This window comes from Myodes glareolus, chromosome 15 (assembly GCF_982192425.1).
Source record: "Myodes glareolus chromosome 15, mMyoGla1.1, whole genome shotgun sequence".
In the NCBI taxonomy this organism is placed as follows: Eukaryota; Metazoa; Chordata; class Mammalia; order Rodentia; family Cricetidae; genus Myodes; species Myodes glareolus.
Window position 1 is genome coordinate 67441926 of NC_142040.1, and position 22874 is coordinate 67464799.

The 22874-nt window shown below is 47.9% G+C and overlaps 1 protein-coding gene across 1 annotated transcript in view; it reads left to right on the forward strand.

The window, feature by feature from the left end:
- Positions 1 to 22874, forward strand: part of Ankh (ANKH inorganic pyrophosphate transport regulator) — a 133757-nt gene that overhangs the window by 82391 nt on the left and 28492 nt on the right. The window contains exons 3-7 of the mRNA XM_085676593.2: positions 7703 to 7821; positions 10950 to 11033; positions 18148 to 18318; positions 20137 to 20271; positions 22531 to 22623. Coding sequence (XP_085532719.1) covers positions 7703 to 7821; positions 10950 to 11033; positions 18148 to 18318; positions 20137 to 20271; positions 22531 to 22623 — 602 coding nt within the window. The remainder of the gene's footprint in view (positions 1 to 7702; positions 7822 to 10949; positions 11034 to 18147; positions 18319 to 20136; positions 20272 to 22530; positions 22624 to 22874) is intronic.

A 22874-nucleotide genomic window follows, 5' to 3' on the forward strand; every position in this document is an offset into this window, starting at 1 on the left:
GAACTCAACTCTTTTTCCTCAAGTCCCTTTGTGTGTGTTGTATGTGTGTACATGAGCACATGCATGCAAGTGCATGTGCACGTGTGTACTTGGAGCCAGAGGTCAATGTGAGTTGTCTTCTTTAGCCCCCACCCCTAACCCCGACACCATTTTGTCTCATTTGTTTCGAGACAGAGTCTCTTACTGTACCTTGGCTCACCAATCTGTCTAGTCTGGCAGGCCAGCAAGCTCCACGAATCTTTTTGACTCCCCCTCCCAACACTGGTGCTGTCAATGTGCCCGGCCACATAGCTTTTTACATGCCGCTGGCGGTCCCAACATAGGCCCCTGTGTTTGTGAAGCAGTCTCCGCGCCATCTCCCTGGCCCAGCTTTACATGGTGGTTATAAGGACACCTAAGAGCACAAAGCAAGAGGGCTCCTTTCTTTTGAGGGTTGGGCCTGGAGGCTCACAGAGACTGGCTCTGAAGGGGCTAATATATTAGAATGGGGCCTCTTCGAAGTTGTTCTTAGCCATCTACCTAATACAGTCAAGAATTTGACCGTCTTTTCTAGCAGTTTGCCAAAGCTGCAGTTTAAAGCTAAAGTGGGGGAGCATTTGCTGAGCGTGGGTGTGACCCTGAGCTCAGTGCCTCATACTACCAAAGGGGTGTGTGTGGGCACATGTGTGTGTTTGTGCATGCGCACATGTGTGTGTGTCTGCCTGTTGTCTGTCTATATCTACATCTCCAGTTCTCATTCTCTTGTCTATCTATATAATCTACTATTTCCATCTAGCATTTGATTTGTAGTTGAGCACTGCCATATATTTTCAGTGATTTCTTTCAGTTCGTGGCCAATTCTATGGTCCCTTTTCACTTTGATCATTGCTTCCCCTGTTGGTTTCACTCTTTGAGATATTAGTTGCTGTCTCCAGTACGAGGCCTTCTTCACATGTGGTAAATGTTCTCATGGACAGAGTTCATCTACGTTTCTGTGAAATGATGTGGACCGCTTCACCTGTGCAAATGCACCATCTGCATCACTGGTATCTGTCTTCACCTGTGCAAATGCACCATCTGCATCACTGGTATCTGTCTTCACCTGTGCAAATGCACCATCTGCATCACTGGTATCTGTCTTCACCTGTGCAAATGCACCATCTGCATCACTGGTATCTGTCTTCACCTGTGCAAATGCACCATCTGCATCACTGGTATCTGTCTTCACCTGTGCAAATGCACCATCTGCATCACTAGTATCTGTCTTCACCTGTGCAAATGCACCATCTGTATAACTGGTATCTGTCTTCACCTGTGCAAATGCACCATCTACATCACTGGTATCTGTTTTCACCTGTGCAAATGCACCATCTGCATCACTAGTATCTGTCTTCACCTGTGCAAATGCACCATCTGTATAACTGGTATCTCTCTTCACCTGTGCAAATGCACCATCTGTATAACTGGTATCTCTCTTCACCTGTGCAAATGCACCATCTGCATCACTGGTATCTGTCTTCACCTGTGCAAATGCACCATCTGCATCACTAGTATCTGTCTTCACCTGTGCAAATGCACCATCTGCATCACTGGTATCTGTCTTCACCTGTGCAAATGCACCATCTGCATCACTAGTATCTCTCTTCACCTGTGCAAATGCACCATCTGTATAACTGGTATCTGTCTTCACCTGTGCAAATGCACCATCTGTATAACTGGTATCTGTCTTCCTCTTTGAATGGTGGGACTTTAGTCCCTAAGTTACCCTCCTGGGGACTGCAGAAGAATGGGAGTTATACTTCACGTTGTTTCCCTCCCTTCAGATGGCTCAGCCGCCACCTCTCAGTGTTCCACAGAATGTGTGCTGAACCTGAAGGAACTACAAGTGAAATATGTGCAAAACACAATGACCAGCTACACGCCTCTCCCCGAGTCCACGTAGCCAGTGGTAAAGTGTGTGTGTTCTGTGTCCATTTCTAGAGCTCTATCTAGCATGAGCCGATTTATTCCAGGGAGAGCTTTGAGAGAAAGCCAAAGGCAAAGAGGAGGATTTCTCGCACCCCACACTTGAGAGGGCTTACGGCCTGGCAGTAATAAAACAAAGAACAAGCCCCTGGAAGGAAAATGAAGAGAAGGTGGACGTAGCCATGTGTTTATCACACAGAGGAAAAGGGAAAAAGAAAATGAGTCTAGACCTGAATTTAACAGGTGTGGGATGACTGCCACGTGCTGGAGCCAGAGTCAGGTAGCCAGCCAGAGCTTAGAGCCTGAGCCCAGGAAGATCTGCTGGACACAGGGAAACCAAAGAGTGTCAGGAGGGAAAGGGTGGGGCAGTGGGGAAGAGCCAGGAAGCCAGGAAGGGAAGTGTGGTAAGGGGTGCCCTTGCCACCCGTGGGCATGCTTGTGATGCCTCAGGGGTATCCTATGGAACAGGGCAGATTCACGCTAGTGTTCATGTGTGTTAAGTTAACCAGTAGAGACCACTGTTCTCTCACTGCGCATCTTTAAACCTCATGGCCTCTAAAAATCTTATTTCATGTTTAGAAAGATTGGCTATGTTTTCTAGCTGTGTATTATGTCCATGGTGTAAACGGATGCCTCGTTTAGCTAGGTCTCTAAGATTATTTTTTAAATGCTCTGTGTCATTCTGTGATGTTTCCAAAGACTGCAGAAAAACTAACAATGAGCATGAATTTTAAGAAAGTGACTAACGTGCCCAGTCTTTGCGGTATTGACGCTAATGATCTACTGACCCTGGGGGTCATCTTCACTCAGGGGGGCTTCAAGTTACACCATGTCTGTGTCTGAAAAATTGACTACAGACTTAGCACCTTAGGTTCATCAAGCCGGTGTCATCTCTGTGCGCCAGTTAGTGCCTATGAGACTGCTGGTGTCATCTCTGTGCGCCAGCTAGTGCCTACAAGACTGTTGATGTCATCTCTGTGCATCACTTAGTGCCTACAAGACTGCTGATGTCATCTCTGTGCGCCAGCTAGGGCCTACAAGACTGCTGATGTCATCTCTGTCTACCAGTTAGTGCCTACAAGACTGCTAACATCATCTCTGTGTGCCAGTTAGTGCCTACAAAACTGCTGATGTCATCTCTGTGCGTCAACTAGTGCCTATGAGACTGCTGATGTCATCTTTGTACGCCGGTTAGTGGCTACAAGACTGCTGACATCATCTCTCTGCGTGAGCTAGGGCCTACAAGATTGCTGATATCATCTCTGTGTGCCAGTTAGTGACTACAAGACTGTGCTCACTGGATGCTCATTGTTGCGTCATCTGTTATTAATTGTTCTTGTCCCAGGAAAGGAAAGAACCTGCTGTGGGTCCTCCTCATTGCCTGGTCCGTAGCTAATGTCGTCTTCTTCCTTCATGCTTGTTTTTCGACTTTCTTTTTTCACCACTGGATAGTGAGGCATTCTCTCATCCCTGACAGGTCTGCACATGGGTGTCGGTTTTCAGATATAGCTGGAGCAGATTCCACCAACCACATAGGCTATTCCTCTAAGAAAGCTTGGTGGAACTCGTGAGGGAAAGATGGTCCCAGCACTTCTTTAGCAACACCCCACTGGCCTCATGCCATGGAGCAGATGCATAGACAGCTGGAGCTATGCTGGATTTGGAAGACTTTACATGTCGAAGTCTCTGTAGCTGTAAAGTCCCTGTCAGCCCCCTGCACACCCACAGCCTGTCTCTAGCTAGCTGAACTGCATGAGCTTTGAACGCATGTGTTGAGTGCCTGCCACTCGGCGTCCTTTTGGAGTCTAGTCATAGCTGGAACTTCTTCCTGGAGTCACATACTGCAGTGACAGGGTTTGCTGCTACCACATTTGAATTAAGCCTGGTTTTTCACTCAGGAATAGACATACCCTCTAGTGAGAAGTCAATACCCATAGTAACTTACACTGACTCCCACTTTGTCAAGTGTTATACCAGTGAGGCTTTGATTCCCATGCTACAATCTTATATTCACTTTGCTTATATTATACATGGTCCCAGGCTATTTCTTCAAGGACTTGGCCTTATGTGCATCTCCCATCCCTATGCTTTCCAGGCAAACCCAGCCCAGGATGGGATGTAGTTGAGTCTGTTATACATCCTGGTCGTGTGCAGAAAGCTGTCTCCTTCACAGCTGGGTGATTGGCACGGTGCCTCATATGAATAAGCCATTCAACACATATTTGTTGAGGCGATCTAAATGTGGTTTATCAGCCATGTAAACACATACTCTTTGGAAGCAGCACATACACTAGAGACCCAGGATGAACTTGTAGGCTCCTACAAAAACCCTGTGAAGAAGGACTCAGTGGGTCAGTAAATGGTCCTGGAGAGACTTTACCCATCGATACCTTAGACATTTGAACTAGAACAGGCATTCTACCTGTTCTGAATTTTACAACTTGGAATTGAATATATTATAATGTTGCTGAAATTGATGGGGTCTCAGTTCCCAGAAGATATTCTTTATTAGACTATTTTTCATTAATATGAATATTTCACAGTTTGCTATAAGAGCTGGTAACTACGAGTCCTGCAAGTTTGAGAACCATTGATTGCAAAGGGGATGTTCTCAGTTGGCTGGGGTAATGAGATTATTTAAAGGGCCCTCCTCTTTTCATTTGGTCTAGTTTTGAGCCTTCTACCAGTCCATAGGTCAAGTCAATGTTCTCCTTCTGCTGTCTGCAGTCATAAAGCCTGTGTCATCTGCTCAGAGGCTCTGTTTAATTTGTTTTATAGTTCTCTCCTCTTCAGGAGGAAGACCAGTTTGCAAAGCAGTCTTGGTAAGGCAGTTGTTAGGAGCTGAAGCCTACTAAATAGTCATTAGGGACTATGCAAAGCATTTTACACAAATCACCCCAGCTACCAGCTTTGGCTGAGCTGGAACTAGCTCAAAGGCTGGCCCAGGAGGGTGGAGCTGGGGGACAGGAAAGATGAGGTGGAAACAGGTCCTGGGATTTTATACACTCAGTATCCAGGGTGGAAAAAGTCACTGAGTTACAATCAGATTCTTCTCCCATAATTCTTTCTTATTATGAAAGAATAAGCAAAAAAAAAATCTGAGGAAAAAAAAAACACTGTCTCTGGCCTCCAGGTTTCTCCTTTAATAGCTGAAAGAGGAAGGGTCTAAAGCAGAAAGGAGCAAAGTAGCCCTTGTGCCCATGAGTCCCAAATGCTCTAAAGCTGGATCCATGGAGCCAGGCAGGCCCTGGGAGCTGGAAGAACAAGAGTGGTAACTTACATTCCTGAGACAGTGCTGGGAGAAGGTTCAAGAACCCCACTGTCCTTTAGCCACCATTAACCCAGATATCTTACAAAAAGTCCCCATCTTGATACAGCTACAGTTAAAATGCATTACTGCCAGAGTCAGGGTGCTGGCTTCCTTCGTTTTCCCTATTCGCAGGTAACAGGTGCAGATCACATGCCTTTCTGTCTGCGCACACATTCGCCGCCCATCTTTCCTTGCTGCCACACCTTCCTCGGAACCCTGCTGCAGTCATTGGTAGGGCTGCTGTGTCAAAATAAAACAGACCGTGTAGCTTCAGCGACAGAAGCTTACAGGCTTACAGCTCTGCAGGCAGCAAGTTTGAGGTCAAAGTGTAGACAGGGCGGATTCCTTCTGAGCACTTTGAGGGATAGCTGCCCTCTGCTTGTCCTTTGGTTTTGAGACTTTTCTGGCAGCCTTTGGCATGAAACTGCATTGCCCAGTTCCTACCCTCACAAGGATTTTTTTCCTGTGCATAGCTATCTTTGTATCCATTCTCTCCCTTTTCACAAGGTCACTAGTCATGTTGGGTTGAACACCCACTCCAGTATGACCTCATCTTATTATATCTGCCATAGTCCTGTAGCTACATAAGGTCACATTCTGAGGTCCGGAGGTTAGGACTTTGATGTTTGAACTTCAGGGAGACATGGTTTGCCCATGTCACTATCGTTCTGGCCCTCAGCCCTTCCCATGGTCCCCAGCGTCGGCCTTGTAGTCAAGTCTTGTCGGCTGGCTTGCTCCATGGACTGTAACCTTTATCAGGGGATTTTCGCTCACCAGCTATTCATAGCAGCCCCATGCTCTTGCCTGTGGCATCGCTGACCTTTCCGTTCCAGTGGTTTCTGCCAGAATAGGGACGCTTGTATGGGTAGGTCAAGACTGTCTCCTCGCAAGACCCTGCACAAGTGAGCATTTGCCGATGACATAAAAGCACGCACACAGATAAATAGTAGCAATGATAAAGAGAAAATGTCCACGGCTCTGCCCCCAGAGTAGATTGTGTGTGGGATGCGGGACTCCTACTTCCTTGCTTTGTGTTTCTGTCAGCTGACCGCCAGGCACCGCACTTCAGACCAGACTAAAGCTCTCTTGCTGCCTTCCAGGGTCAACTCGGGCCTTCTGTCTGTGCCTCATCTCTGTCGGCTTCTGATCCAGATGGCAGATCCAAGCACAGCTGTCCCCTCCCTTCCCCTTGCTGTGACAAGTCTCATATTCCCTGAGCTCCTCTTTTGCTTCAGGGTGTCTTCTCCCTGGGCTTCTCTTCTGGCTCCTCGGTGGCCTTGACAGACTCGCGCTCTCCTCTCCCAACACCCTTGCTCACCTCTGCCGCTGTCACTTCAACCCTGACTTGTTCTCTGGACATCAGAACCATCTCCGCTCCTTTAGCTGCGTGCACACTGTGACCTCTGCAGTTCCCAGTGATACATTTCAGGTTCCTAAAAGTCATTTTTAAGGTTGCATTACTATAAAATCCCGCGTGACTCAAGACCAGCCCTGACAAAGGAGTGTTGTCTCCATTGACTGGTTTATGTGGTGATAAGTCACCCCCTAAACTCTGACATGGGGCCTTATTTTTCCCTTGGCTCCGTTATGAATTCAGAGTTGCGTCTAGGTGTCACGTGTATACACGCCATAGTTGTGAGAGCGTGACGCGTGTGGTAGAGCACTTGTAAGCCTTGAAGAACGTCGGCACATTTTTGTCTTAACTGCATCTGTGAGCTCAGGCTAGCAGTCTGTCCCTTTGTCTTTGCTGATGGCATCTGTCGGGATCTCCAGTCCTATATCTTTCCCCCTTATCTGTTGGGCTTAAATACACCCTGTGTATATGTTAGGGTCTCTCTGTGCTTTACTTCTACACCATGACCAGTCTGGACGCAGGAGGACTCCCCACATACTCTGGACATCCCTTTCAACTGCACAGGACAATTTCCAGTACTGGACACCCTCCTCCCAAGCAGTGGACTTGAGTGCTGTCAGGTGTCAGAACTTGTGCTGAAAACAAATGCTAAACTCCAGAAATTTTCTCTTTGTAAATACCTAATAAATTCAAATATTTAGCTTTAGCTACTTCCACCAAGCAGTCAAATGATACCACAGATGCATGGTAGGAAATTGGGTGAATCAACTCACTGAGAGTCGTTCAGCGAGTGGGGAGACACCATTCAGAGTTGTTGTGGTTTAGAATGGAGTGTGCAGTCTGACCGCCTTAGGTATGTGTGTTGAAACTCACATGCTTACCAACATACCAGTAAAAGTCTTGGGTAGCTGGCATCTCCACCCACCCACCAGTAGAAGAATGAGATTCTGTGTGGGTCTCTGATGGTGGGTTTTTTTTTTTTTGACTTCTCTACAACAAGCAGATATGACATTTAAAATTGTTTGAAGTGTTTTCGACAAAAACCATGTAAACTAGCTTTTTCTAAACCCTATGTCTGTTTCGGTCCCTTGTAGCCTACAGTGATTTAGGGTACTACATCATCAACAAGCTGCATCATGTGGACGAGTCTGTGGGGAGCAAAACACGAAGAGCCTTCCTGTATCTCGCTGCCTTCCCTTTTATGGACGCTATGGTAAGCAAGGGAAACCGTGCGCTTTCCTTTTTCTTAATGGCTAAATATGTTCATCATAGAATTCACTGTTCTAGGCATTCTTAATGTGTCTGGTTCAGTGGCAGAAGAGCATCCATGTTTCTGTGCAACCAAGCGCCTTTATGCCGCACCCTCTCCCAGAAACCACGCGCTACCTCCCGTGTCTATGAATGGGACTATATTAAGACCCCACCCACAGGGACCCAAACTGTGTTCATTCTCCTAGGAGTGGCTGATTTTATTATAGATAGCATCAGTGTTCTCTTTGTGCTGCAGAAATTGTCAGGATTTCATCCCTTTATGAAGCAGAATGATATTTCCTCGTCTAGATAAAATTCATTTTGCCTATGTGTTCATTTATATCCCTTCCCCATGTTGGCTGCTGCGAGTCAAGCCATGGACGTGAGTGTACAAATATCCTTTTGAGTCCCTACTTTCAGGTCTTTGGGGTACACGTCCAGAAGTAAGATTGTTAGATTGTCTGGTACTTACATAGTTTTTGAATTTTCTGAGGAACCTTCCAGCTCATTCCCAGGGCAGCTGACCATTTTCACCTAGAGTGTAGGTGGGTTCCAATGGACCCTTGAGCTTTAATCAGTGTTTCATCAATTTATCATAACTATATATATATATATCTGCCACAAGGTCTAGCAGGCGGCAAGAAAGCACTTTTGGAGGTTTTGATTCAGTTGTTTATTCTGGTTGGTTCAGAAGCAGATGAAGCTAGCTTTCTCATACAATGGCTGCCTGTGTGATGCAAACCTGCGGGTTTCACAACATTGCCTCTCCTGAACATTCTGGTGAGCTGCCATCACTTAGTTACCAGGCTTACGGAATAAAGAATCCTATGTCAATGGTCGTGAAGGGAAGGCTTTGTTCCTTTCTCTGAGCAATAGCTAAAAAGAGACAATACAAAATTAATATTTAATGCCTAGCAATAAATTCTTCCATTGGCTCCTCTGTAAATTACCGTTGGAGGGAGAATTGGGTCGCCTGTGACCACCTGCGCCTGAATTTTCCTTTTATGACTTTGGCCAGCTGTACTGCCTCTGGTAGCTGATGCAGGTGACCCCAAGGATAGTTCACAGGGGCCATGCGGTCCCCAGACCCACACCAGGAACCCTGTGCATGTAGGTGGCTTCTTCAGAGATCAGAATCAAGTCTTGACGCTGAAAGAGTTAAGGGTGAACTGGATAGGCTGAACCTATGATGTCACTCTGTCCACCCGGTGAACCGGAAGTGGGGATCTAAACAGAGAGCTGTAATTATACAGTGAATTCTGGGAACTCATGACTTTTCATAGAAGGGAGTCGCAGACTCTTAGATGCTCTGCCTTCTGTCCCTGCCAGCTGTTTTTCTTCACCACAACACCATTTTTAAAGCTCAGTACAGGTTGAGTTTCCCTCATCCCAAATCCCAGATGCTAACTTCGCAAAACCTAAAGCTTGCTGAGTGGAGCCACGTGTGGGAAACCATACATTCATGTGTGAGACTCTAATTCACGTGCAAAAGTCTTTTAGATGCTGTATAAATTTACTGTCAGACTCTTTATATAAGAAATACAAATTTTGTATTTAGATCTTGATCTCAACCCCTGGTTATCTGTCTGTCTGTCTGTCTATATCTATCTAGCTATGTATATGTATATGTACACACACACACACACACACACACACACACACACACACACCAAAGTCTAGAAGAATTTAAAATCTGTAACAGCTTTAGTCCTTGGATAGTCACCCAGCACAATATTGGAGTATCTGTCTTGATGACTTTTTCCTTCATGTTTTACTCATAAATCCTTCTACAGACCCTAGTAGAACAGTAAGACACTGCTAATAAAAGACAAAGTGATGAGCATTTGCAAAAAGCAATCATCTCACCTCTGCACAAATCTGCACATGTGGGCATGCACACGTACATACCTGTGGCACCATCCTTACGGTTTGGTTGGGGAGATAATTGTTAGAAGTCATGAAGCTTTTCCCCGATGGCATTAAGACAACAAGGCCACCCACGAAATGCTATTCACAAATGTTATCTATGTGTCTTTTAGAGATTTGACACCTTGGGACCCCAGAGCCAGGGATGGGAGTAGATGAAGCCACTGTGGTACAAGTTCTTGTCCCAAACCCAATGACTTTCCATTGCATTCAGTTCAGACGTCAGTCCTTTCTCTCTGTTCTAGATTGCGCTCTATTGCTGGGATAAAGACCATGGCCAGAAGCTGGGGGGAGGAAAGGGTTTGTTTCCTCTGACAACTGCCAATTGCAGTTCACTGCTGAGGAAGCCAAGGCAGGAGTTGGAGGCAGGAACCAAGCAGAGACCATGCAGGAACGCTGCTTACTGAGCTACTTCCTTTGGCTTGTTCAGCCTGCTTTCCTGTACAGCCTAGACCTACTGGCCTAGGCGTGGCTCTGTCCATAGTGGGCTGAGCCTTTTCGTATCAACTCTCAATCAAAAAGCTCCCCCCAGATTTGGCCTACATTCCATTTTGTTAGAGGCATTTTCTCAGTTGAGATTTCCTCTTCTGCAATGACCCTAGCTTGTGTCAAGCTGACAAAAATCTAACCAGTACAATCTATTGGTCCAAATTGGTCATTAAGGTAAGATGTGAAGTTCTTACCCAGATCCTGCTGTGAGCATCAATCTCACACCTGCTACCCACTGAGCTCAGGCTTGCCAGCTCCTATTATACGACTTTCTTCAGCCTCCCTCAAACACTCAAAGCCAAGTTCAGATCCTGGAGTCAGTATTGTCACATAGTTGACGTCAGTCTCTCAGAACCACCCTAGAACCCTTGCTCTAATGTGCTTTCTAGAAGGACATGCCTTTTGGGGGTCATAACTGCTCTGGGAGATTCCAGCCATGGAGACCAACCCAACTGTTCGGCTTACCTCCTGGTTAGTGCACAGTCATTCATTCCACTCAGAATCCAGCGTGGAGCTAGCTAGCCACTGGATGAAGTTGCTTTTACCAGTGAAAGGCTAATCAAACCGCTGCTCTGATTTTTGGAGTGTATTTTAGGACTACCTACTAAGTCATAAGGTAAGACACGCCATAATCCCAGCTGTGCCTCTCACTGAAAATTCTGTTCTTTCTGGCAGGCCTGGACCCATGCTGGCATTCTCTTAAAACACAAATACAGTTTCCTGGTGGGATGTGCCTCCATCTCAGACGTCATAGCTCAGGTAACGGTGGTCCATGTGTCTGTCACAGCTCCTTGGAGTGGTTTTCTGGCGAATGACTGGATAGAACTGAGATGTCAAAACCGTATTTACAGTGTGTGGGGGTGGTGCCTCCCCGTGTGCAGCTCCCGTCAGATATGGCTTCTGATAGTGGTTGGATGCGTGAGGAAACATAGCATCCTGTAATCAAAGTACAATCTCGGACAGTCTCGCTAGGATGAGGGTGGTACAGCTTTAGAGGAAGTGCCTGGGAGTTGAACCATTGTCTCTAAAGTGTGCGAGTGTGAAGTGATTAGTAAGGGCGCTGACGAGGTGACACGGTCGATGAAGTGCCAGCTATGTAAGCATGAGGACCAGAGGGCAGTGCCCAGCCCTGGGTGAGGTGTGCCATAGTGTTTGTCTGTAACTCCAGCCCTGGAGAGGGGAGACAGCGGGATCCAGGGACTTGCTGGCCAGCCAGTCTATGAAGCAGGTCCACGTTCAGTCCAGGTTCTCTGGCCTCCACATGTGCATACATGAGGGTGCTCATACACATGTATAACTCACACACAACAATAACAGAGTAACACCGAGTATGTTTAGGGCCAGTCATATATGGTCCCTTTGCCCTTGCCTTTGTCTGTATGTTCCTTATGGGACAGAACGCAACCTCTCACTGGGTTCCTGAATCAGCACTTGGCCCTCATGGAATTATTCTTTTTTCCTTCTTCTTTATAACCTTATTTCTTTTTTAAAATTTTTTTAAAAAGTTTTTCTTTCATTTTGCATACCAACCAGAGTTTTCCCTCCCTCCCATCCTCCTGATCCCCCCTACCTTCCCGCCACCAAAAAACTTTATTTCTTATTATGAGTGGGGCACACGCACTAGGCACCCGTGTGGGGGATCATAGGACAGCATTGTTCAGTCAGTTCTCCTCCTTCTGCCTGTGCCTGCTTCCGGGCATTGAACTCAGGTTGCCAGACTTAAGCAGCACACACATTATCTGCTGAGCCATCTTACCAACCTGGGTTTTCTGTTCTTGTTGCTTTGGTTTTTTTATTATTATTATTATTTCTTATGAGATCTCTCTCTCTCTCTCTCTCTCTCTTTATAGCCTAGGCTGACTTTGAACACTCTGATCCTCCTATCTCCAACTCCAAAGCCCTGGGATGATTTTTAAACATGGTTTCTTGTGTAGGTGCCATGTTCTGTCCCTCACACACCATCCCCACTGTCTTACGTAGGGTTACCGCTGCTGTGCTGAAACACCACGGCCAAAGCAAATTGGGGAGGGAAGGGCTTACTTGGCTTACACTTCTACATTTTAGTCCTTCATTAAAGGAAGTCAGGACAGGAACTCAAGCAGGGCAGGAACCTGGAGGCAGGAACTGATGCAGACGCCATAGAGGGATGTGCTCAATGACTTGCTCAGCCTGCTTTCTTATAGAACCCAGGACCACCAGCTCAGGGAGGTACCACCTACAATGGGCTGTGCCTTCACCCATCAATCACTAATCAATACAATGTCTTACTGGCTTGCGTACAACCTGATCTTATGGGGGCATTTTCTTAATTGAGGTTCCTTCCTCTTGGTTGAGTTTAGTGTGTGTCAAGTTGCCATAAAACTAGCCAACACGTTTTAAAATGAAACAGGAAGTTGGTTCCACTGTCTGACCACAGTGTCTGAGAGTAGGGCTTTGGCTTCCCTTTGTTCTCAGGGCTGCCACTAGCCCTGGCCCACCTTGCCTCTTTATTTCTTCCCTTCAAGAATAGAGCAGGGAAGGCTTCTCGGGAAAGAATATGCAGTCCCTACCATGTGTCAGTCTTAGCCATGCAGGTGGGGTGGGGTTTGAGAAGAATGGTTTTTCAGTTCTGCCTCCAGTCGGCGCCTCTGTTTTTCTTGATTGCACACCCTCATCTATAAACCACAGCTTGGAAATAATCTACAGTTAAACTGTTAGGTTTACCTCCCTGAAGACCGAGAATTAAATTTCCAAATTAATTGCATTTATTCCATGGGAAAGTAATTGAAAATAATTCTTGCTAACATGTATGCATGTGCCCGAGTGCCAGCTAGCATCATCCTTTGATCTAGCTTGTTAATTTTCCTGTACAGCTATCAGGAAAATTAACTGTCCCAGCGTTACCTTCAGCATCCTCGGAGAGCTGGATTAAGCTGCCTGGTTCATTCGCTGTTTAATTTGAAGTGAAAAGAAACATCTCCCCTTTCAAACAGCAGCAGCACCAGTTCAGGGGGAGTTTGCAGATGTGTGCCATTACAAAGGCAAAAGACAAAAGCGACCCGAAAGGGAGAAGGAGGCATTTAGCTTTGCCCAGGGTAAACATAGGGACAGAAAAGGAAAAAAAAAGATGTTTATGGAAAATACTTTGCCATACACCCACGGCCATTTTCCTCCTTCATTTTCAACTCAATCCTGGTCCCTGCTTAGTGGAATAAATAGATCTGGTTGGGAGAAGCAAGGGAAGCTGAGTTCAGGTGCCTTCTGCCCCCGGGCTGTTCCCGGTCTAGAAATTATTTTAGACTTTGTTGTATGAGTTCCTGTCACAGTTTGGTTAGAGTGATAAATACCATTTCCATCTGCAACTCTTCTGTCCTAGCTCCCCTTCCCTAACCACTTCTTCCCCCTCCCACTCCACTTTATTCTCATTTTCTGAAAGCACCCAGGACACCTAATCTGATCATTTGTCGCTAGGTCCTATGCAGAGCACTTGGAACTATCGACCTTGCCGTTTGTCAGTGCAGAAACGTAACTATCAGCTCCAAAGGGAGAAGAGATCAAGCTGAACATGGGCACACAGGTCCCGGGAATACAGATTTAGGTTACCTCAGATTCCACCTCTGGTGTGGTAATAGTTTGAAGAAATTTTTATACTAACAGAACAAAGAAAATCATCGATCAAGACACTTTTAAAAGTGCACTGGTGGAAACAGTGTGTAGGCCGGGTACAGCAAGGCAAAGTGAGATCTGCAGCTACAAACAGCAGAGCCCACAAACTGGTGGGAACTGGGGCTTTTGTTCGTACATTCCAAAAGGCTCACCTGTTGGTCTCAGGATGTCGGTTCAGACAGCGGTGGACAAGGAATGGCTATTTGCAAGGCTAGAGGGAGCCCGGGATAAATTGTAACTGGGCCATGGAGCTGCAACATTCCAACGTCTCCAGGGTCACTGCAGTTCGAATCTCCCAATCAGCCTCGCCACAGTTCAGTGGACGGTGCAGTTCTTTTCAGGAGTTTCACAGCCCGTGTTAATGAGTGAGGAAAACATCGGTGACAACGGCTGGTGACGCTCAGAGCGCTCGCAGCAGCTCCACTTAAAAACTTCGCACGGAGTTTCTCGGTTTCATACATCAGCACAAGCTGAGGCGTGTGACCTGTGCTCGTCCATGTTGAACTGTAGTCTCAATTGTCTCAGTCAGTGACACCACCATGAACTTTCTGAAATGCTATTGGTTTGATTTATTCCACGATCATCCAGACTTTCTTTGCTTGCTCAGCATCAAACTGAGAATTCCCCTGATGCGGTTTGTCCTTCCTGGTCCCTCCCAGACCCTGCCCTCTGCTGAAACCTACCCATCCTTGACTTCAGAGGTCAGCTGGGAACCCTCCCTGCATTATGGCCTTTTCACCTCGGCCTGTGGCAAGACCCTAGCCTTAACTGACCCTTGTTGTGGCTGCCTCACCTGCCCCCAGCAGCAAATGCTTCTGCAGAAACTGCAAGTCACCTGAGCTGCTGCAGGAGGTCACTGTCCCGTCACACTTCCCAGGAGATGACCTCGGTTCCCACTTCACAGAGAAAACCGAAGCCACCACATTCTTGTCCCGTGGCCACCATCCTACAAGCTGAGCTTGCAGCCTCCACGTTCCCTCACTTGGAGAGGTGGTATCTCTCTTTCAGGGCCACCTCCTCTACCTGCACCTTGGGAGCCTTATTAATTAGTTTTTAGTGACCCTTCGGCCTCCACGGATGAGTGTCTGGGCATGCGCACGTTCTCACATAGATAGAAAACACTGGGGCTGCCGACAGCCTTCTTTGGACCCTTGTCTATCTTGTCAGCTACCTCCCTGTGTTTCTCTGTATTACTTCACAGTCACACTTCTCAAAAGGACAGTTGCCACTCGCTGCCGCCTGTTTTCCCACTTCCTTTTCAGTGTGTTCCCTGCATCAGTCTGGTTTCCCCTCTGTCGGTGCTTCTAGCTGCTTCTTACTAAGAACCCTGTGCCCTTATACCCAGGAGCAGTTCCCATTGGCTCGTAAGCAGCTCAGTAGTTCTCACTTTAGACTCCTCATTCTCTAGGAAACACTCCTCCTGCTGGCCTCATTCTGCCCACGAGGACTCCAGCTCATGCCTGTGATGGTTTGGGATGTGGTTTGCGCGCCCTTCCATGATGGTTTGAATGTGGTTTACCCGCCCTGCCATCCCCTGATTTCACGCCCAGGAGGTGTGGGTCTTACACCATTGAGGGCTGCCCCTGGAAGGGTGGTGGGACCAGTTTCTCTGGAATCCTTTCCTTTCACACGCACTCCACCATGGCCATCAGCCATGAAGCCGCACAGCCAAGGTAGGTGGAGGGGTTCCTCCAAGGCCTGCACCATGCTACCTAGGATGCCTAGCCTCTAAGTCTGCATTAAATAGGCCCTCTTATAATAACAAGAAGACAAAATCATATTGTCTTCTAGGTGTATAGCATCTACAACACGACTGTGATTCCCCCATTAAATATCCGTAGCTGCCCCTTCTTAGAGATCCAGGAAGAGCTTCTAAAGGGCCCCTGTGACTCCCACTCAGGTCTTTGAAAGATACCCAGAGCCTGAACTGAAGATCTTCTGTGGCAAGCTCTTTACTGAGTAAATTGGAAAGTGCAATCATCTGGCTAGAAGCTTGGGAGCCACCTGGGAGCGTGTCCCTTTGTCATGAGGGTTATGTTCTAGTCCTAGCATCCCTTCCCCTTGCTGCGCCCCTCTCTGCTGCTATCACTCGTTCTGATGGAACCACCCCTTCCTACCCACCGTGGAGCAGCCTTCTCACCCATCCCCACCCAACTGCCCTGGCTCTCTCCTGTTCCTGTTGCTGCCACGGTTATCCTCGCCATTGAACTCCTGACCACCTCAGCCTCTGATTAAAGGCATACCTGAAACTCTCAGTCCTAATGCTGGCCAAGGAGGGGCTGCAGGCCCACAAACCCTACTGCCTGTCAAGCCCCAGCACGGTTCTCTTCCCACCTTGCTCTCTGGTCCACAGTCCACCTACCTCAGATCCAACTTGGAAGAGATACCCTGCCTCAGTTTCTCTCTCCTCCTTTCTGCTCCTGCCACCTCTGTTCAGTCTCAGCTCAGCACAGGCAGAGCCCAGCAGAGATGCCTCCCTGCCTCCCACAGCGACTCTGCATGACAGACAGTGGGTGCTCACTGGCCCATTGTTTGGTTAGTGTATCTGTCCCCTCCGCTAGAATGTCAGTCCCGAGAGGTCAGTCTGGGACTGTCTCTATCCCTGAGTACCAGGGAACATCCTTTCTCTGGGGACACCCTTATCACTGACACAGCAGATTCTTTTCAAATATAATCTGACATGCTTTTGGTGGCCATGACAGACTCAGAATTGTGATTCTGGACTAGAAGGCAAAGTGCACAAGTATTACTTAGAGTTGGTAAGTGATGTGGTCTGCTGTGAAGACGTAAGGCCAGTGGCGAGTGCTGGGCCGCACATGTCAGTCGGTTAGAATTTCAGGGGGAGGCTGACAGCATCTCCACCTTGGCCTTGGGGTCTCCCCTACCAAGCCTACACACTTGTCACCCTTCTGTTGTGTGGGTACTATCTTGTCACCCCTCCCTACTCTTTGGTATGTGTCTTCCCTCTCCTCGTTCAGGCCCTCCTCCACGGTCCTGCTCCAGAACTGTCTTGACAGCTTAGGAATTAGAGGACACCCTGGTCCTCCCGTTTTCACTTTTTATGCATCCAGGTTTTAGACTCTATATACCACCACTCTGGTTTACAGTGAAGATGGCAAAAATGGGAAGTTTGCCACGGCTGTGCCGCTCCCCGCCTGCATAAAAGGGAACCCTAGGAGCTCTGACTCGTTAGCTGAGTATGGGCATCGTGTCCACAGCCTCAAAGGCCCACCCAAGCTTCTGGCCCATTCACTGTGTCCTAGCATGGCTGCTTCCTGCCGGCCTTCATATCTTTCAGTTCACTGCCTTTGGTCCAGGTGGAAGCCACATGGGGACAGATGTGGGCATCCTTACTTCTGTTGCTGCCCAGTGTGTCTTCCTGGCATGACAAATATGTGTGAGACCGAGTGAGCGAGATAGCGAGAGTGAGCATGTCCCCAGCTTGTGTCTGCCCGAGTTGCCTGCGTTCTCGGCTGCCTGCGCATAGCCACACATCCGTGTAGCGCCTCTGTCCCCTGGGCTCTGAGGACCCAATGGTGAGGCTGGCCACATTCCCGGCAGCTGCAGGATAAGGAGGTTAATACATCATAAACTCTGCTTTCAAGACTGAGCCATCCGAGAGGGATTAGCACTTCATCATGGCTTCAGTCTCTCCTGACTATGGTCACTGCTACCAACCACACAGCCCATATCCAGCCTCTAAATACACCACTGTGGTTTGGAGCGTTAGTTTCGCGGATGGTAAACATGAAGCTTGCTACTTCCACGTATAAGACATCCGGGTCTCTAACTTCAGTAAACAAATGGGCACTGCAGTCACATTGTCGTTAATATTCGAACACATTTCCAAGCTTAGAATTGCATCATCATTTCTAGTGGTGTTTGGAGCAGCATTTTCAGTGAATTTTAGCCTGTCCCTGTACGTCACTGCTGCCACAACCTTTTCCTCTGGTATGGAATCAGCCTCCAGTAGCCACGAGTGAGGCAGGTAAGAGGTCAGAGTTTCTAGGTGTTTCTAGTTGGTCATTTTAACCAGAAGTACAATTGCCTTAAAGAGTCTCAGTGGTGGAGCTAGCAAAATCATGACTGTGGTTCTCCAGTGAGCCCCAGGCATGAGCATCTGGGTCCCAGGAGGTCAGACTAGAGTCTACTGGGCTCAGGAGGGTGGCCCGGCCTCTCCATCCAGCTCCCCTCATTCGGCTAACCTGGCCTGTTTTCCCTTCCGCAGGTTGTTTTTGTAGCCATTTTGCTTCACAGTCACCTGGAATGCCGGGAGCCACTGCTCATCCCCATCCTGTCTCTGTACATGGGTGCGCTCGTGCGCTGTACCACACTGTGCCTGGGCTACTACCGGAACATCCATGACATCATCCCCGATAGGAGCGGCCCAGAGCTGGGGGTGCGTGCACCGTTTGACTCTTTCAAATATTAACACACACTTGTTGTACAAAGTAACAGGACTTACTGTCTGGTTTTCACACATGTGTCATATGTTGGTCATCCTTGTCCATCTCGAGCCTTCTCCCTCCCCACTCCTCTCTCCCTCTCTCCCTAACCCCCAGGGCAGTCTTTTCCTGTTCAACCACAGTCTGCCCAAGACGTAGAGAATGTGAAATGAGAACTCAGTGTGCTAAGCCCAAAGGCCAAGCGCTAGAAGTTTTCTGAGGGTAGGCCATCAGAGAATCATGAACTCTAAAGCTGAAAATGAACTCAGGAGAAGTGACCATTCAGCCTCCTCCTCACCAAATGAGGAGACCGTGTGTCGTGTCAAGTCATGGGTAACACAGCCCATGACCTCCTTGTACTCTTGTACCACAGCCACCTCTTTCATCGTCCAGAAAGTTTCAGGATCGATGGGACCTTTGTGTCGTGTTTGATTGTTGTTAACATGATAGCACAGCCCCAGGCTCTGTTGATAGTCTGCACTGGCTAGTCCCAATATTTTAATCTGGCTCCTCCTAGGGAGTCAGCAGAGCTTTAGGTACCATAGCATGATATGGAAGACATATCATCAAAGCAACAATTAGAAAACAAAACAAAACACTAGATGAGTCCAAAACAGCATCTCTACTGCAAGGAATCCACAGGCCTCCAGGTTTGGTCATGTGGTGTAGGAAGCCTCCATGGAGAACAGTGCGTTTGTCCTGGGTTTAGACATCAAGTGAGAATCCAGTTAAGAGTAGTATAGCCAACCTGTTACAGGAGGCCAAGGCATTCTGTTCATCTCATTGAGAACAGGATTGGGTTTGTGTGCATGCTTGTTTCTTTCTCTTCATGTGCAGCGGGCATCATTTCTCTTGCTATAAGGCAGATAGAAGTGACCGTGGCTACCCCTGACCACACTCCACCCCCAGTCCCCAGCTTAACCACACAATGCTTTCCTCGTGTCACGACAGTAATTGTGTGGATCACATACCTCATCCCAGGTCAAGCTACCATTGACTCCCTACCTGGTTATTTCCACTTGGCCACCACAATTATCTTGATATGACCAACCTCTCTCTCAATGCTCAGCCTCCAGCAGAGAGAAAGAAATCAAAATGCCTGAGAAGGTCCCATGATGTAACACGTACCCTCTTAAGAAATGAAACCAAAATTGCGTAACAGGAGCCACGCTTGGAAGACAGCACACACCTTGGCTGTAGATATCTTAAGACACAGCTAGCCCCTTACTGTGCTTCTGATTTACCTATGGCTCTGTTCAGTGTGTGTAACTCCTGTGAAGGCCTTGAAGGTGGGAGTCTCTGCAGCTGGGCTAAATAGTCCTGTAGCAATTAGACACATTTATATATATTGACTGATTCCAAAGTAGATTATAATAGCATTCTGTTGATCAGAGTTAACTCCTACTGACATGGCTTGTCGCCAGTCACTGTGATGACATAAACAGAGACTCATTTGAAACCTGCCTCTCAGGTCCTGGGAGGACCTCGTGTGGAGGCTGGTTCCGCATATGGGAAACAGTAGTTGGAATACATCGAGCTTCAGTGTGTGCTTTGATTTCTCAGTAGCTTGCCAGCTGTCTGAATTAATTTCTAATACAACTGTACACTTAATTTTAATTAAGCTTGGCGTGTCTACAGAGGCTTTTCTATACGTTGTTATTCAGCATAATGAAGTGCTGTTGACTGGCATAAGAAGCCAAGCTTTGATTTTAGGCTGTGTTCCGGTCTACTTCCGGAACCGAATGAGCTTTGACCTCTGTTTCTCCACACAGGGCGATGCGACCATAAGGAAGATGCTGAGCTTCTGGTGGCCTCTGGCTCTGATCCTGGCCACACAGCGAATCAGTCGGCCCATTGTCAACCTCTTTGTGTCCCGGGACCTCGGAGGCAGCTCTGCTGCTACAGAGGTAGGACACTGTGGGCATGCGGGCACACGCTGAGGGATGGAGATGATTCAGATTTATTTCCACATCACCTCCAGAGCCCAAGTGGTTCTAAAATGCTAAATTACACGAGACAGTGACAAAGGAAGCCCATGGCTGGGTGACTTTTGAAATTTCACATTTCTGTGGCTATGGAAAACATCTACGTCATCCTTCTTACCACACGAGGAACTGAGGCATAGGAGAGGAAGGCACAGAACCTGCTAGAAGCTGGAATAGCGAGAATCTTCTAGTTTTCTGACCTCCTTGTCAAGGTCCTCCATTTCTCTATAGTGTTGTCATGTAGCTTCTTCACTGTTGTTGCAAAGGATCATGGGACATGCCTTGTAGGAGCTTTGGCATTGCCCAGAGCCTCTGTGGTGACCCCGTCTAGCCTCACCTCCCCTGTGCCAGTGTCATATATGCCATGCCATCCGTGGCCTCTTTGGCAGTTGTCCCCCTACCCCCCCCGTGAGGGTCTTCTGTGTGCTCACTGAGAGCTCCAGAAATGGATTTGGAAACTGGCTGCCATGTCCCAGAAAGGCTTGACTCATCTGTCCCTTCTCTCGAGCTGGGGGTGAGCAAACAGAGTGACTTCATTTGTTTCCTCCTCCATTGCCTTCTGGAGAATTAATTCTGTTGCTGGCACCACTGGTCCTTTAGGAAGGCTGGCGGGTTCTCGTAAAGGCCTCCTGTTTATACCTGGCCTTGCATGCGCTGTCAGCAGCTCCCCGGCCCAGAGCACCCTGCCAGTTTCCATGTCCTAGGAAGAGCTCCTGCTGGCCGGGGAAGACACCTATAAATCAAAGCGGAATGCTTTCTCTGGCCCCCGTGTGTCCCTGGATTTTGGTATCCAAGTCACAGATGCCATCCGGGGTGGCGGTTGTAGGACAGCAGCTTCGTTAGTCAGATACTGATTTTCCAGGGATGGAACCCCCGTCACTTACGTGCTAGAATTCCACCTCCCCATAAACAAAACAAAAGACGGCAGATTTTGTATTAGGCATTTCCAAGTTGGCAGCCATGGCATACAAGCTCCACACGCGGGAAATAAAGCCAGTGGTATCTAGATGGTGTGCTTATGTCTCAAGCATTTGTATGCATTTGATTCATTTTCCATCAGCCCTGTGTGATTAACATCACCAGTGCCGTTTCTGTGGAGAAGCAGAGACGGGAGTCTCAACAGAGAGAAGTTCCCATCTCACACAGGAAGAGGGAAGATTGGCTAGCTCTGCCTAGTCACGATGTTCTTTTATGCTCTGCCACACCACACAGCACACCACGCCATAGCGTACCAAACCAGCTTTCCTCACATAGCTGTGGACGGCATCATTCCCTTGTGTGCTGGGCACAGTTGCTCTGTCCATGGAAACAAATGAAGCCAGACTTCCTCTTTCACCAGTGTGTTAAAACACTAACTGCCAGAGTGTGGCCGTCGATGCCAAATTTTTTCTTTTCTCCCTTTCATTCATGCAAGAAAAGAAAACGCTTTTCATGGAAATCTGTCAGGAAATCTGTCTTTCCTGTATGAGATATTTTTGATTTTGCTAAATTAAAATTTTGAGTTGGGCCCCAGGGACCGAGTGGCCTGAAATGGGCTGATTTGGAAAGACAAGCGGGTCCACCACTCTGAAGGACAGCAGGCAGGCGGAGAAGTGCAGCCGACCTGAGACTCTGCTCCTAGGGTTGCTTTGGGACCCGATTTGGGCTTGAGGGACTAGCTCAGTGTGGACCCAAGTTCAGATTACCAGTATCTTCCTGGGACCCAGAGCATGGCAAGGTGAGATGCCGGGTGCTCTGAAAAGAGTGGCTAGGCTAACTGGATGAATGAGCTCTAGGTTCATGGGAGAGACTCTCCCTCAATATGTAAGGTGCAGAGCAATTGAAAAAGATACGCGGTGTCATACACACATGCCACACATCTACCACACATGTGTGAAGACACATGAGCATACGATGCACACTCGCAGAACACCACAGGAGATCGCGATTGGCTCGGGAGCTTAGTTAGGCCCAATGGAAAGAGCCAAGGCCCTGGAGTCTGAGGAAACTGGATTGAGATGTTGGCATTTTAAGCAGGGAATCTTGCTTGATTCTCACTCGGTTCATCTCTGCTGTCAGAGACCATCTTGTGGCTAGTGACTACACGGACAGATGTGCCCCTAGCCGTATCACCCGGCCCGGCAGATCCCGGAGGGCTTCCTGCCGATGCCCACACTAACGGCGTCCGCTCCTCTCTTGCAGGCTGTGGCAATTCTGACAGCTACCTACCCCGTGGGTCACATGCCATATGGCTGGTTGACAGAAATCCGTGCTGTCTATCCTGCTTTTGACAAGGTGAGACTTGTGTGGCATGGTGTCAGAAACACACTTCTCAGCATTGCCACTTGATGGACAGGGGTCTCCGTGGAGAAACCCTGGACCTTTTCCTCCGAGAATAGCAGAGGAAAGTGAGGCTTGCCTTAGTGCAAACTCTGTGGTGCTTTTCCAAATCGTTATTCCTGTGGTCACGTGTGCGTGAGTATTTTCAGTCAATAACCCTCACCCCAAGTCAGGTTGATGGGCTTTGTTCCTGTACCTGTTGTTGT